Source organism: Panthera onca, chromosome C1, assembly GCF_046562875.1.
Source record: "Panthera onca isolate mPanOnc1 chromosome C1, mPanOnc1 haplotype 2, whole genome shotgun sequence".
Lineage (NCBI taxonomy): Eukaryota > Metazoa > Chordata > Mammalia > Carnivora > Felidae > Panthera > Panthera onca.
Genome location: NC_138346.1, coordinates 103,070,776 through 103,087,285, shown reverse-complemented (window position 1 = coordinate 103,087,285; position 16,510 = coordinate 103,070,776). Strand labels below are relative to the sequence as shown.

Sequence of the window (16,510 nt, the reverse complement as noted above, 5' to 3'; positions counted from 1 at the left end):
CTTCTCCTGCTCATGCTCTGACTCTCTCTCTCAAAAACAAAAACATTAAAAAAATTAAATTAAAAAAATTTAAATTAAATTAAAAAAAAGATCAAGATTTTTCTTGATCACCCTCCAAAGTTTTCTCTTGTCCCTTTGTAAGCTCTCTGTCCTTCTTCCCTGCTCCGCCATACCAATCCATCCAACTCATCACTACACAGTCAGTAATCTGCTTTCTGTCTCTATAGATTACTTTAGATGTTCTAGACTTTTACACAAATTGAATCATACAGCCTGCATTTGTTTTTTGGTCTGATTTCTTTTACTCGGCATAATTATTCTGAGAATCATCCATGTTGTTACATGTATCAAGAGCTCACTTTTTCTAGGTTACTCAAAAAAAAAAAAAAAAAAAAGAAAGAAAGAAAAAGAAAAAAGAGAAAGAAATACCATATGACCCAGCAATTCTACTTCTGGGTATTTATCCAAAGAAAATGAATACATTAATTTTAAAAGATATATGCACCCCTGTGTTCACTGCAGCATTTTTCACAACAGCCACCATATGGGAGCAGCCCATGTCCATCAATAGGTGAATGGATAAAGAAGATACGGTACAGGGGCGCCTGGGTGGCTCAGTTGGTTAAGCGTCCGACTTCAGCTCAGGTCACGATCTCACACTCCGTGAGTTCGAGCACCGCGTCGGGCTCTGGGCCGATGGCTCGGAGCCTGGAGCCTGCTTCCGATTCTATGTCTCCCTCTCTCTCTGCCCCTCCCCCGTTCATGCTCTGTCTCTCTCTGTCTCAAAAATAAATAAAACGTTAAAAAAAAAAGAAGATACGGTACATATATACAAAGGAATATTAATCATAGAAAGAATGAAATATGGCCATTTGCAACAATATGGATGGACCTAGAAGGCATTATGAAAAATGAAGTAAGTCAGACAGAGAAAGACAAATATGGAATGATTTCACTTACATGTGGAATCTGAAAACAAAACAAACAAGAAACCAGACTCTAAATACAGGAAGCAAACTGGTAGTTGCCCGAGGGAGGTGGGTGGGGAGATGGGTGAAACAGATAGAGGGGATTCAGAGGCATAAATTTCCTGTTATAAAATAAATAGGGGGCGCCTGGGTGGCTCAGTCAGTTAAGCTTTCGACTTAGGCTCAGGTCATGATCTCAGGGCTTATGAGTTCGAGCCCCGTGTCAGGCTCTGTGAGGACAGCTTGGAGCCTGGAGCCTGCTTCAGATTCTGTGTCTCCCTCTCTCTCTCTCTGCCCCTCCCCTGCTCATGGTCTGTCTGTCTCTCAAAAATAAATAAACATTAAAAAATTTTTTAAATAAATAAGTTATGGGGGTGCAAAGTACAGCATAGGGAATATAGTCGATAATACTGTGATAACACTATACAGTGACAGATAGTGACTATACTTCTTGCGGTGGGCGCTAAGTCATAAATTAATGTTGAATCACTATGTTACACACCTGAAACTAATATAAAATTGCATCTCAACTATACTTCAGTTTTTAAAAAAGGAGTTCGGCTTTCAGCTCAGAGGAGGCAAAGGTACAACTGTCTTCCATTGTCCCAAATCCAGGTTCATCTAACACCAGCCGCCTCCACCATGTGGCCCAAGTTCGACCCCAACAAGATCAAAGTCATATACCTGAGGCGCACTGGTGGGGAAGTTGGTGTTACACATGCCCTGGGCCTGAGGATTGGCCCCCTGTGTCCTTCTCCTAAGGCAAATGGTAACTAGAACAGTCTATGGATTACGGTGAAACTGACCATTCAGAACAGACAGCCCCAGATTGAAGTGGCACCTTCCTGCCTCTGCCCTGATTATCAAAGCCCTCAAGGAACCACCAAGAGACAGAAAGAAGCAGAAAAACAGTAAGCACTGTGGAAATATCACTTTTGATGAGAGCGTCAACATTGCCCAACAGATGCGGCGCCGATCTTTAGCCAGAGAACTCTCTGGAACCATTAAAGAGATCCCGGGGACTGCCCAGTCCATGGGCTGCCATGCTGATGGCCGCCACCCTCATGACACATCATAGATGACATCAATAGTGATGCGGTGAATGCCCAGCTAGTGAACAATAACAACAACGGAAAATATCGCAATAAAGGATCATTTGGCAAATGATCGCCACCATCGCCACCAGTAACAAGAAAAAAGGGTTCATTGCTTTCTATTACTGAGGAGTAGTCTACTGGATAGTAATACTACAGTCTGTTTATCCATTAACCTATTGGTGGTCGCTCTTTTCCAGGTTGGGGAACATATAAAGCTGCTATGAGTATTCTTACTCAAGCCTCATGCTTCCATCTGTCTTGGGTAAATACCTAGAACCAGAACAGCTGGATCATATGATAGGTATATGTTTACTACTAACTTTTTACCTCTGTAAGAGACTGTCACACTGTTGTTCAAAGTAGTTGTACCATTTTACATTCTCACCAGCAGTCTTTTTAATTTTAGATATTCTAACGAGGTATCTCACTGTGGTTTTAATCTGTATTTTGCTAATAACGCATTATTTTGAGCACCTTTTCATGTACATATTTGTCACCTGTGTATTTCTGGTGGAGATCTTTCGTCCATTTTAAAATTGGGTTGTTGAGGGGCGCCTGGGTGGCTCAGTCGGTTAAGCATCCGACTTTGGCTCAGGTCATGATCTCACGGTTCGTGAGTTCGAGCCCCGCGTCGGGCTCTGTGCCGACAGCTCAGAGCCTGGAGCCTGTTTCAGATTCTGTGTCTCCCTCTCTCTCTCTGACCCTCCCCCGTTCATGCTCTGTCTCTGTCTCAAAAGTAAATAAACATTAAAAAAAAAATTTTAAATTTGGTTGTTGAGGCATGTGGGTGGCTCAGTCAGTTAAGCATCTGACTTTTGATTTCAGCTCAGGTCATGATCTCATGGTCGTGAAATCAAGCCCTGAATCAGGCTCTGTGCTGGGCAGGGAGCCTGCTTAAGATTCTCTCTCTCTCCCTCTGTCCCTACCCTGCTCTATGGCATGCATGTGCTCTCTCACTCTCTCTCTCTCTCTCAAAAAATAAAAAATAAAATTGAGTTGTTTTCTTAGTATTGAGTTTTGAGAGTTCTTTCTATATTCTGGATATAAGTCTTTTACCAGATATTGTGATTTCAAAGTGTTTTCTCCAAATCTGTGATTTATCTTTTCATTTTCTTAACAGTGTCTTTAGAAATGCAGGAATTCTTACTTTGGACAAAGTCTTATTAATCCATTTCCCCCCTATTCATGGATTGTGGTTTTGGTGTTCTAAGAAATCTTTGTCTAACCCAAGTACACACAAATGTTCTTCTATGTGTTTTCTAGAACTTTTCTAGTTTTTGGTTTTATATTTAGGTCTATGTTCCACTAATTTTTGTAAACAGTGTGAGGTACAGATTAAAGTTCTTTTATTTTTATTTTTGGTAAATAGATACCCAAATATCCTAGCAGTATTTCTTGAAAAGACTATCTTTTCTCCAATGAATTGTCTTTGAGCTTTGTCAAAAATTAACTGGCCATGTATGTACGAACACATTTATTTCTTGATTCTCAATTCTGTTCCATTGATCTGTTTGTCTGTTTTTATGCAGATACCATACTGTTGTGGTCAGTGTAGCTTTACAATACCCACTGAAGTCAGGTAATGTAGATCCTTCAACTTTGTTTTTCAAAGTTGTTTTGGATATATTTGCATTCCAAATAAATTTTAGAGTAAGCTTGTCAATTTCTTTAAAAGTGGGGTGGGGGTAGGCTGCAAGCTTTCGAGTGGATTGTGTTAAATACTTTTACGTTACTTTGTACATGTGATGTCTTAGCGATATTAAATCTCCCAATCCATCAATATGGTGTTATTTCACCATTTATTTAGATCTTTCTTGATTTCTCTCAGCAATTTTTCTTAATTTCGGTGTATTAGTCTTACACGCTCTTGTCAGGTTTATCCCTAAGTGTTTCATATTTTTTGGAGCTATTGTTCAGTGAAATGAATTTTAAAAATTTCAGTTTTGGACTGTTTGTTGCCAGTATATAGAAATATAGCTGATTTTTGTGTCTTGATCTTATATCCTGCAATTTTGGTAAATTTACTTATTGGTTGTATCAGATTTTTGGATAGATTCAATTGTATGTTTTGAATAGACAATAATTTTGTTTCTGAATACAGATAGTTTTGCTTTTTCCTGTCAAATATAGAGGACTTTTATTTCTTTTTTCTTGACTTGTTACACTGGCTATAGTTACAATCTTAATAGAATTAGTAAGAGCAGACATCCTTGCCTTATTCCTGATCTTAGGGGGAAAGGATTCAATCATTTACCATTCAGTATTGTGCTAGCTCCAGGTTGGATTTTTTTTTTTTAATGTTTATTTATTTATTTTGAGAGATAGAAAGAGCATGAGTGGGGGAGGAGAAGAGAGAGAGGAAGAGACGATCACAAGCAGGCTCTGTACTGTCAGCACAAAGCCTGATGCATGGCTCGAATTCACGAGCCATGAGATCATGACCAGAGCAGAAATCAAGAGGTGGATGTTTAGCTGCCTGAACCACCCAGGTGCCCCTCCAGGTGTTTATCTGTCCGTCACTTACTGAGACTATCAGGAATGACAGACTGCTCCTCTGTACCTATAGAGATGCTCATGTTGTTTTTCTTTTTTAGTCTGTTAAAATGGTGAAGTACCCTGAGTTTTGAACATTAAACTAATTTTGTGTTTCTTGCATAAGCCCCTATTTGCTCATGATACATTATTCTTTTTGTATGATGAATACGATTTGTTAAAATTTTATTTGCTTGTATTTTATTTGCATGTATTTATTTATTTGCATCTATGCTCATGAAGGATATTTGTTGATCCTTTTCCTGTAATGTCTCTGTCTAGCTTTGGCATTAGAGTAATACTGACTTCTAGAATGAGTTGAGAAGTAATCTCCTCTTCCCTTTTCTGGAAGAGTTTTTGTGGATTTGGTATCATTTCTTCCTTAAAAGGATTGCTGAATTCTGCAGTGAAGGCATCTGTACCTACAGTTTTCTTTGTGGGAAAGCTTTTAATCACCAATTCAATTTTTAAAATAGATACAGAGCTAGCAGAGTTATCTACCTCTTCTTGAATAAGATTTAATATTTTGTACCTTTTAAGGAATTTGTCCATTTAACTTGTTGAACTTACTGGCATGAAGTTTTTCATAACATTAACTTATTATCTTTTTAATATCTATAGAATCTGTAGTGATGTCACTTCTCTCAGTCCTGATATTGATAATTTATGTCTTTTAACCATTTTTTCCCTAATCAGTTAGATTACAGGTTTATCCAGTTTACGGATCTTCTCAAAGAACTAGTTTTTCTCTATTGTTTTTCTTTTTTCTGTTTCACTGGTTTTCAGTCTAATCTTTGTTATTTCTCTTCTCTGATTAGTTTGGATTTCATCTGCTCTTCTTTTTTGAATTTCTAAAAGAGTAGCTGAGGACATTAATTTAAGTCCCACCCTTACTTTCTAATGTAGGTGTACAGCATTATAAAATTCCCACAAATTTTTTTTGTTTTCATTTTCACTAAGTTAAAAATACTTTCCAATTTCTCTTTTGATTTCTTCCTTGGACTATAGACCATTTAAAATTCTTTTTAATGTTTATTTATTTTTGGGGGAGAGAGAGAGAGAGAGAGAGAGCGTGAGCAGGAGAGGGGCAGAGAGAGAGGGAGACACAGAATCTGAAGCAAGCTCCAGGCTCTGAACTGTCAGCATGGAGCCCAATGTGGGACTCGAACCCATGAACTGTGCGATCATTACCTGAGCAGAAGTCAGATGCTTAACTGACTGAGCCACTCAGGTGCCCCAATATAGGCTATTTTATAGTATTTAATTCAGCTTCCGAATTTTGAGGGGAGGTTTGTAGATATCTTTAGGCTCTTCTTTTCTGATTCAAGTTCTTCAAAACCAAAAAAAATACTTCATATGATCGGAGTATTTTCAATTTTATTGAGACTTATTTTATGGTCCCAAATATGGTCTATCTTGGCAAACTTTCTGTATACACTTGAAGAGAATCTTCATTCTATTACTTTTGGGTAGAGTATTCTAGCAATGTCAATTAGGTGAAGTTGATTGATAGTGGTATTTAAATATTTTATATCCTTACTGATTTTCTGCTTACTTCTTCTATCAACTATTGACAGGGGGGTGGTATTGAAATCACCAACTATAATTGTGGATTTGTCTCTTTTTTCCTTTGCATTTCAATGGGTTTTTGTTTCATGTATTTTGAAGCTCTGGTTATTAGGTGGATAAATATTTAGAATTGTTGTGTCCCTCTGATGAACTGCCCCTAACCTTAGGTTCCTAACCTAAGGCATGCTCTTAGTATTTGTGGAATTAATGAGTTAATAAGTAACTACTGATATTTTCCAAGGAAGTATGAGTGTGACTGTGGAAAATTCCGGTAACTCCTTTAGACCAATTTCCTGTCTTTTAGAACGGGGAGGGGGTGGTAATGGGTGAATCTGGGGAACAAAAGATTGAAGAGTGTTTTTCAAATCTTGCTGTGGGGAGCCCCACAGTTTTGCAGGGACATCTTCCTCAGGAGAGCCTTCTACCCCACTGCCATCCCAGCAAGTAAGTAGGATTCTAGGTCATTTTACCTATTGCCTTCTGATGTAAAATTTCAGCTGATGTGAGGACTGTAGTTCTAAATGAAGTTTGAAAATCTGTGAGTTAAACATCCTGTGAGTTTATCCCAGCTCCAAGATTCTAAGTCTCCAAGGAACACTCCTCTCAACCAATGTGACTATGAAAAAATGCCCATAATGGCTAATGTAGGAAAGCAACACAGTTCGGAGGAAGAGCCCTGAGGCAAACAACCAGGAAATAGGCAGGTTTCTGTCCTACGTCTCCCACTAGCTGACTGAGAGACGTTTGGTGTTGAGTATCAGCATCTCTGCCCACCTTAGAGATGGAGATTCCCATATGGAGATTCTCCAAAGAGACTTTCTCAACTAGTATCTAAGGTTGTTCTTGGTTGTACGTATGTGTGTGTCTGTCTTTAAAACATAAACCATAACTTGGGCGACTACTGTGGCATCTCACTGATGATCCCATCATTACATAGAACCTCATCAGATTTCCTGTCAGCGTTTCATTCACTCAGGACTTGGGTAGAAAGAAATATAAGGGTAGGAGAAGGGACCCCACGAGGGCAGATCAGCAGAAGTGGAGGCCTGGTGAGGGAGGAAAGTGCACCAAGTTTGGCAGGGAACTACGCAGGGACGCAGAGAAGGGGGTGTGGTCTTGTTGTTGGTCTCACATAGGCTTGGACTTAATTTGGAAGAAAATGGGGAGTCAGTGAAGAATGTGGAGCAGGACAGTAGCATGGTTAGGGTGTGCTTCAGGGAAGTTAATCAAGTGTGGCTACAGAAACAAAGTGGAACAGAAATCTGGGAGACAGAGGTAGAAGTATGGAAGGGATGCCCAAGGAAGAAATAAGGCATCCAGAGAGCTCTGAGTGATGAGGTTTAGGTTGATTTGACTTTCTCTTTCTGCTGTTTTTCTTTCTTTTTCTTTTTCTTTTTCTTTTTCTTTCTTTCTTTTCTTCTTCTTCTTCTTCTTCTTCTTCTTCTTCTTCTTCTTCTTCTTCTTCCTCTTCTTCTTCCTCTTTTTTTTGAGAGAGAGGGAGAGAGTGGGGAGACTGCAAGCAGGGGAGGGGCAGGGAGAGAGAGAATCTTAAGCAGGCTCCATGCCTAGCATAGAGCGCTGACTCGGGGCTCGATCTAACAACTGTGAGATAACAACCTGAGCTGAAAACAAGAGTCAGATGCTTAACTGAGTGAGCCACCTACGTACCCTCTTCTTTTTTTTTTAACCATCCACATATATATATATATATATATATATATATATATATATTATATAATTATATGAAATTAGAAAAGACCATAAAGGTATTTTCATAAACATAAATAAATTCTGGAATTGCTAGAAGACAGGAACATTGACATTCTTCAAACAATAAATGCTGGCAATTGATTTCAAAGGTGAGATATCGCTTAACACTTGAAACTCCAAAGACAGAAAAATATTCCCAAGTAATGCTTCTGTTTTCTTACAGAGTAACTTTTGAAACAGAGGAACATAAAACCTGAGACTTCTGCCAGTTGTCACTTACAAAAATATAAAGCGGGTCATAATCTGGAGACCTGGCTAAGGCCTCAGGTGGTTTCATGCCCAAGACTGAGGTCTTGCCAGGGAGCTGAGTTGTGGCGTCCTGCTTGGGCAGAGTTATGATGGTAGTGGCTTCATCCTGTGAAGGGACCAAGCAGCGTGTTAGTCTTGACACCAGGACAAGAGCGGAAACATAAGAGCACTTCTTTTTATTTTTCATGTTTATTTATTTATTTTTGAGACAGAGAGTGAGAGCACGCAAGGGTGCTAGTGGAGGAGGAGCAGAGAGAGAGAGACAGAGAGAATCCCAAGCCTGACTCAGGGCTCGATCTCATGAACCGTGAGATCGTGACCTGAGCCCAAATCAAAAGCTGATGCTCAACCAACGGAGACACCCAGGCCCCCCGAGAGAAATTCTTAAAAGTGGGGGTTGTGTTACCTCAGCCCCTTGCTTCAGGGTTCGAGCAAGCTTTTGAGGTCTGTAGCTCGTTGACGATCTCTGGACACAGAATGGCTGATACCCTTTAATTTTGTACAGCTGAGGAACCTGAGGTCAAAGAAGACAACTGACTAAATGCTCTTAAAACTCCCGTTACCAATGAATGGGATCTCATTCTCAATAACAGCACTTCTGAGCTGCCCAACGGTAAAAGGAACATGAGTACCGGCTTGCAGCCATCACCTTGTGCAGCCAAGCACTGGTTTGGCCCAGCACTGGGGGACATTAGCGTAAGTCCCAAGCCCTGTTCCAGGTCCCTGCTCTGGGTCCCAGGACACATGTGCATTTGCCATTACTCTTCTGTACCACAGGGCTTATCCGTAGAAATACACCGAACACTGGTTAACAAACCAGTGATTTAAAATACTTAGATTTTCGAAATCAGAAGTGGCTGTATACCTCAAGAAAGGCTGACTAACTTCTGTTCACTTCACCTTGTGCTTTTTCTTAAAGTTTATAATATATGTAGTTCGGATAGCTTCACGCACGCGATATATACCATATATCCCCAGGGTAAAGAGAAACCACGTATGTTACACCTCGCACATACCATCAAATGATAGCAGAAAAACACACACGGTATGCTCTAGTGTATCAACTATAAAAGAACAAAACCAGTAATGCAATTCAAATTCAAGAATATTTTGTACACTTCATAAGAAACCCATTAGCTAATCCCGTATGACAGGTCTGACCTGCAGATTGAAGAAAGAGTAACTCTGCTTGATTTGAATTTCCGAAGATTTAATTGGGACTGGTCCAAGGCCATCAGGAGCCTAAAACGTGGAAATTCAAAAGACAAGGGCACATAATCAACGCTGGGCGAAAGCGGCTACGCTTCTATTCCTCTACCTCCCGTCACCTTTCCCGTGACCACAGTTGCTACCTGATGTGTGAGGCATGGAGGCAGTGCTGACCAACCTCCCCTCGTCTCATAGTGTCTGTGACCCTTCTTCCTTTCCTATTGTTGTGGGTGCTGCAATATGCCACCCAGAATCCCCTTCAGGCTTAACGGACTCAGTCCTCTTACTTCAAGGAGTCCTCTCGACAGAAACAACTCTCAGGGGTCAGCCCTCTTCAGGGGTTGCTTTGGTTGAAGGGAACTGCCTCCTTCAAGGTCCTGTGCCCCACCCAGGGAGGCCTGCCTACAACCTCAAGTTGAAACAAAGGTATAAATGCCGGGTGGCCTCACGCTGCCCCAGCTTCAGAGCCCCTCGCAAGTTCAGCTGAGGCCTCTGCCCAGGAGGGCGGTTCTCCTCTCTCTGTCCTATGCCAGCTCCCGCTGCTTCCCTTCCCCAGGGGCTGATCCCCAAAGCATTACCTTCCTGCATGCTGTCTGCCTCCATCACCCAGAGAACCTGGAACACTGCCTGACATACTATGGACATTCAATAAATACTGTACTTCACCCAATCTGAGACACCATCATGAAATGAATCCGATGCAATGCTAACATGCCATCCATTATGAGACATTTCCCAATTTCAAAGATGGTAATAAAAAAGAATTGATGAGATAAAGTATCTATGGAATCAATTATACAATTCTTTATAAACTGGGGTGCTGAGCACTCTTTCATCAACCCTGAGCGGCAGAGAAGTCTTTGTAGGACTAAGATGCCAGATGGAATGTGTGAGATGGGAACTACTGGAAAATAATGAGATGCACCCCACAGCACAGTGATCTCTTCATCCCTCTCACCCTTTGCACCCCACTAATTATTAAGTGTGCTTATTAATGCTTGAAAATCACCGATTTATTATTCCCTAGGAATTCTGTAGTCTGATCTTTTAGGTCATTTAATTATCTAATGCAGAAAACACATGGAATTTCTAAACTCAGTCCTGCAATTCTTGAGTAGATGAACCGGCAATGTGTAAAATACATCGTAGGATGTGAATGGCAAGCTTATTCTTTAAAAGTAAAAAATTAGGGGTGCCTGGGTGGCTCAGTCAGCTGAGCATCTGACTTCGGCTCAGGTCATGATCTCGTGGTTCGTGAGTTCGAGCCCCGCATCGGGCTCTGTGCTGACAGCTCAGAGCCTGGAGCCTGCTTCGGATTCTCTGTCTCCCTCTCTCTCTGCCTCTCCCCTGCTCACGCTCTGTCTCTCCTTCTCTCTCAAAAATAAATAAACATAAAAAACATTTAAATTTAAAAATAAATAAATAATTTGCCTGTGCACTTTCAACATCAATTTATTTAAAAAAAATTTTTTTTAATGTTTATTTTTGAGAGAGACAGGGTGTGAGCAGGGAGGGGCTGCAGGACAGGGAGACACAGAATCCGAAGCAGACTCCAGGCTCTGAGCTGTCAGCACAGAGCCCGACGTGGGGCTCAAACCCATGAATCATGAGATCATGACCTGGGCCGAAGTTGTCCGCTTAACCAACTGAGCCACCCAGGTGTCCCTCAGCATCAAATTAAAGATGCCTTTTATTGCTAAGGACATGAACTTAGGCTACATTTTATTACCGGCCATATGACCTTGTGTCTCAGTTTCCTCCTCTGTAAAACAGTAAGCCTATCACATAGATTCGTTGAAGATTAAATGAACTGTTACAAGTGAGGCATTTCAGGCACTGCCTGATTCATGGTAAGTGCAATGTAAGAGTCAGCTATTATTTTTATTTTAATGCATCATCATGCCCATAAGGCAAGAAAATGAACTGTCGCACCTCTTTCCAGAGAGAGTGAGAGAGAAGGAGAGAGAGAGAGAGAGACAGAGAGAATTGAGAGTCTCATGGCTTAGAGTGTTAGATCCCGGGGCCACCCGTCCCTGGCTGCCCCATTGCCCATGCAGTGGGGCCCACCTCCCCAGGCCTGGCCTTCTCGGATTCTCCACCTGCCCTTCTGCTCTCAGGCCCGGTTCCCCGGGCTGTCCGGAGGGGTTCTTGCTGGCTTCCAGGCTGGAAACCACCCAGTGCAGATTACCAGGGAGCTCTGCACATGTGTGTTAGGGGCCGGGCAGGCGGCAGTAGATGATCCCTGGTTTCCCACTGGTCACAAGTCCCTGGGCACAGGTGTCCCCTGGGAGCTTCTCAAGGGGAGGTGAAGGGACAGAGACTGAGGTACGGCTTGCCTTGGTATCTGCCCAACAAGCATCTGCTCGAGCCCCGTCCCCACCCCACAGCCCGACAGCACCTACCAACTCGTTGGAGCTCTGAGGAGGACTGTAGGATGGGAAGGCGAAGGGCAGCACTTTCTTGGGTGAGACAAAGAACGAGCTGGAATAATCATCTCGACTGATCTGGGACAGGAGGTGTCTGGACGAATTCTTATCTGTGGGTGAAAAACAAAAGAGCACTTTGGGGGAGTTCTTGGGGTATTTTTACGTGAAACTACCATCTTCAGTTTCTTATTTGCCACCCACCAATTAGTGGATATGTGCTGCATGCCATTGTGGAAAAGAATAGAGGTCTGGGGCGCCTGGGTGGCTCAGTCAGTTAAGCATCCGACTTCTGCTCAGGTCATAATCTCACGGTTAATGAGTTCGAGCCCCACATCGGGCTCTGTGCTGACAGCTCAGAGCCTGGAGCCTGCTTCTGATTCTGTTTCCCTCTCTTTCCTCTCTGCCCCTCCCTTACTCTCACTCTGTCTCTCTTTCTCTCTTAAAAATAAACATTAACAAATAAAAATTAAAAAAATTAAAAAAAAAGAAAAGAATAGAAGTCTATGCATACGGTCCCATTTGTAGTTTTCTTTAGTTCTTTATCTCACCCCTTTTCCAATTTTTAGAAATTTCATTTTTTTACCTCCAAAAAAAACTATAATTCCTAACGAAAGGACTGCTAATGAATACTCTTTGTCCTTGTCAGCAAAGAAAAAGATCATATTAAAAAAAGACATATGAAGGGGCGTTTGGGTGGCTCAGTTGCTTGAGTGTCCGACTTTGGCTCAGGTCATGATCTCACAGTTTGCGAGTTTGAGCCCTGAAATCTGGCTCTCTACTGTCATCGTAGAGCCCCCTTCAGATCCTCTGTCGCCCTCTCTCTCTGCTTCTCCCCCACTCATGTTCTCTCTCTCTCTTTCTCAAAAATATATACACATTAAAAAAAAACTAAAAAAAAAAAACCAGGAAGACATTTTACATGGGTCCATATATAATTAACAGGTAAACTTTACAATACTTTAAAAAAGGGGGTGTCTGGATGGCTCAGTTAGTTGAGTGTCCGACTTCGGTTCAGGTCATGATCTAATGGTTCACGAGTTTGGGCCCTGTTTCGGATTCTGCGTCTCCCTCTCTCTCTGCTCCTCCCCCACTGGAGTTCTTGTCTCTCTCTCTCTCAAGAATAAACATTTAAAAAAATTAAAAAACAAAACAAAACAATACTTGAAGAGTTCCTTTATTAGAAACATCAATATCGGACATCAAAATAATATAGGAGGGGAAAAAAGCATAATTAAAAAAAAATGTTTTATTTATTTTTGAGAGAGAGAGAGAGAGCACGTGCACACATGAGTGGGGAAGGGGCAAAGAAAGAGGGGGACAAAGGATCCCAAGCAGGCTCTGCACTGACAGCAGTGAGCCTGATGCGAGACTCAAACTCACAAACTGTGAGATCATGACCTGAGCCAAAGTCTGATGCCCAACTGACTGAACCACTCAGGTGCCCCAAAAACATAATTTCTTTTTAAAGTTTATTTATGTATTTACTTGAGAGAGACAGACAACACGAGTGGGGGAGAGACAGAGAGGGAAAGAGAATTTCAAGCAAGCTCTGCGATGCCAGAGCAGAGTCTGATGTGGGGCTTGAACTCATGAAACCCTGAGATCATGACCTGAGCCCAAACTAAGAGCTGGATGCTTAACTGACTCAGCCACCCGGGGGCCCCAGAAAAAAGCATAATTAAAGTGCAATAAAATGTTATGAAAAACAAAATACCCATCTGGATCTTGAAGGGGAGGAAGAACCGGGGTTTCTCCCTCCCTTGGGGCTATGTGGGTCTCTCCCTGGCTCTGATTTGGGGGCCCTGCCTGCGACAAGTGATGGGATACTGCTGGGGACATGCCCAATGACTGTTGGGTGTGTCCATGGTGAAGGTCTGGACAGGTTGCTTGTCCTCTGTAGGACTCCAAGCCTCACACCTGCTGCCCCCCCAGACCACACCCTCCTGTGGTGAAGCCCAGCCCACTATTTTGTGATAAATGGCAAGTATTTTCTTCCTCTGATAATGGACTCAATAAACAGCACTGGATGAAGAAAAAAAAAAGGATTAAAATGCGATAAAATATTTTGAAAAAAACACCTATCCAGATCTTGAAGGAGAGGAAGAACAAAGAGCCAGGCTCGGAGGCCTCAGGCTAGGGAGGGCAGGAAGGGTCTGGAAGGATAGGGGCCTGCCCGTGGGTCTGCAAACAAGCCGCAAATGAAGAAGACGGTGACACAGCTTTTGGACTCCCAGAAGCCACTGAGAGCGTGGCTCCAACAGCCCAGTCAACTCGGGTATCCAAGGACTGGAATACCTTTAAGTAGCAAAGATGATATGAGATAAAAAGCTTTTTGTGCAAATGGTAGGTTGAGACAGCACCAGATGCAGCCACTCAGTCAGCAAGTAGGAATATGGACTACCCCGGTCTCTCTGATGACCCGACAGAACAGAGGGCACACAAAACAAGAGATCAAGCCATGCCCAGCCTTTGTGGACATTACAACTTGACCTGATTGGTCGGACTTGCTAACTCTCAGTTGGGCATTTCAACCAAACCTGGTGGGGAAGTCTGATTCATGTCCTGGGTAGGCTGAAAGGTGGTCCCCTTAAAAGATGTGCACGTTCAGTTCCCCGGGGAGCTGTGACTCCATCACCTTACACGATAAAAGGGACTTTACAGGTGTGATTGAGTTAAGGATCTTGAGATGCGGAGAGTGTCCTGAGTGATCCAGGTGGGCCCAATGTTGTCACAGGATCCATGTAAGAGGGAGGCAGAAGGGTCACAGTCAGAGGAGATGTCACGACTGAAGCAAGAGGTCAGAGTGGTATGAGGAAAGGGCCTCTGGAAGCTGGAAAGACCAGAACAGACTCTCGGCTGGAACCTCCAGAAGGAGCCAGCACCACTGACACCTTGATTTTAGACTGCTGACCTCCAGCAATGTGCGATAATACATTTATGTTTGTTTTCAGCCATTAAGTTTGTGTCGCTTTGTTACGGTGGCCATAAAAAACAAAACAAAACAAAACAAAACCCTAATGGATGTGATTTATGAAACTGTTTTACCTCTATGCAGCTAACCTCATTACACAGAAGAATCATGTTCAGAGAACTTATGGCCGAAGCATCGTTGCACCTGACAGCTGTGCTTTACCTGATGTTATTGTCTGTCTTCCTTGGTTGAGCTTTCTGATTATGGTCTCTCTGTCCATGTTATGAATAGCACTCAGCATAACGAGTAACCTCCGATGAACCATGATCTGGAGTGAGAAGGGACAGCTTCAGATTATTAAATTGGTACATGCTCATTTTGACGTACGAGTTAATTCATTTTCCCCAACCACGCTAAGGGCTGAGGCCTCGGCTCTAAGTCAGACTTCACAGGGAAAATGGCACGCTGCCCCAGGGACTTCAAGGTCTCGGCCATGTTGACTTGCCTGAACACAAACAAAGACCAAGTTGTCATCTGGCCTTGTCCCACCCAATTTATGAGCCCTGTTTTTCTATTTCCAGAGTGGAAAGAATGACTAGTCCCACATTCCTTCTTTTTAGTGTATCTGAATAATAATGCTCCCGCCGTGTTATTTTCAGAGTGGAGGGAGCAAATAAATAGACGATTGTGTGGGAACAGGGCTGTGGATTTTGGGCAATGCTAACTGTCTATCACTGTGCTTTGCACCCAGAGCACCTGCTACTGGAGGTTGAGTGCTACCTGTGCACAAAGCTGTGGCTGAAAGGACCATTCCTTCCATGATTAATACCCCTTTCCATCCTGTAAAGGACTCTATTTAACAAAGAAATAGTACGACGTGCCAGTGCTGTGGCCGGTTCTGTTCAAGGTATTGCAGATACCATGAGATCAAACAATTGTCCTGCCTGCACAGAACTGATGTTCTAGGTGTGTGTGTGTGTGTGTGTGTGTTGGTGTGTGTGTGTGGGGGTGATAACAATAAACATTTAAATGAATCTACAGGATAAATACCATGAAGATGATAAAAGAGTAAATGCACAAGGGCATGACCGAGGGACTGGAAAGGGGGTTCGTCTGGCCACTGGTGCAAGAATAATTAAGCAAGACCTCCCTGAGGAGGTGAGGCTTGATCTCAGACTTGATGAGGAGGAGAGAATGAACTGGGAAGAGAATTCAGAGCAGAGGAACCAGCGAGTATGAAGATCCTGTTTCAGGAACAAAGGAGACCTATTTAAGGGACAGAGAGAAGTCCAGTGTGGCCTTGGCCTTGACAACAGTTGTGCACTTCATTCCGATTGCAATGGGAAGGCTCTGGAGGGTTTTACCAGGGGAGAGGTGTCGTCACCTTTAAGTTTTGGGAATGCTAGTCCGGCTGCCATGGGGGCACTGGACGCAGGGAGAGCTGTTGCCCTGGTCCAGGCAGGGGATGATGGGGCTGTGGCCGATCCAGGGAGATGGCAAGAAGTCATCAAACTAGGTGCATATTTGTACATTGAGCTGACAGTCTTGCTGAGGAGTGAGGGAAAGACTGAGCCATCACTTAGAGCAAAGCACATGACTACTGACAACACTTTTTCACACTGGAGGGCTCACCCCAGAAAGGCCGTGTGGTCCCGCTGCTGGGGAAGCCAGCCTGGCCAGTCTCACTGTTGTTTGCCCATTGTCAACACCTGTGCCCTCGTCCCTTGACAGTTTTGTGCTGCCTCTTTCCACCACTTTCTTCCCCACACTGGAGCATCT

General features: G+C 42.8%; 1 protein-coding gene across 3 annotated transcripts in view; it reads right to left on the bottom strand.

Moving 5' to 3' along the window:
• The window catches only part of CFAP221 (cilia and flagella associated protein 221), a 104,315-nt gene that overhangs the window by 20,589 nt on the left and 67,216 nt on the right, over positions 1 to 16,510 (bottom strand). For all 3 annotated transcript variants that reach the window (XM_060625507.3, XM_060625506.3, XM_060625505.3), the window contains 5 exons: positions 14,954 to 15,059; positions 11,797 to 11,930; positions 9,347 to 9,427; positions 8,592 to 8,699; positions 8,157 to 8,291 (listed from right to left, as the gene is read on the bottom strand). In XM_060625507.3, coding sequence (XP_060481490.3) covers positions 8,157 to 8,291; positions 8,592 to 8,699; positions 9,347 to 9,427; positions 11,797 to 11,930; positions 14,954 to 15,059 — 564 coding nt within the window. The remainder of the gene's footprint in view (positions 1 to 8,156; positions 8,292 to 8,591; positions 8,700 to 9,346; positions 9,428 to 11,796; positions 11,931 to 14,953; positions 15,060 to 16,510) is intronic.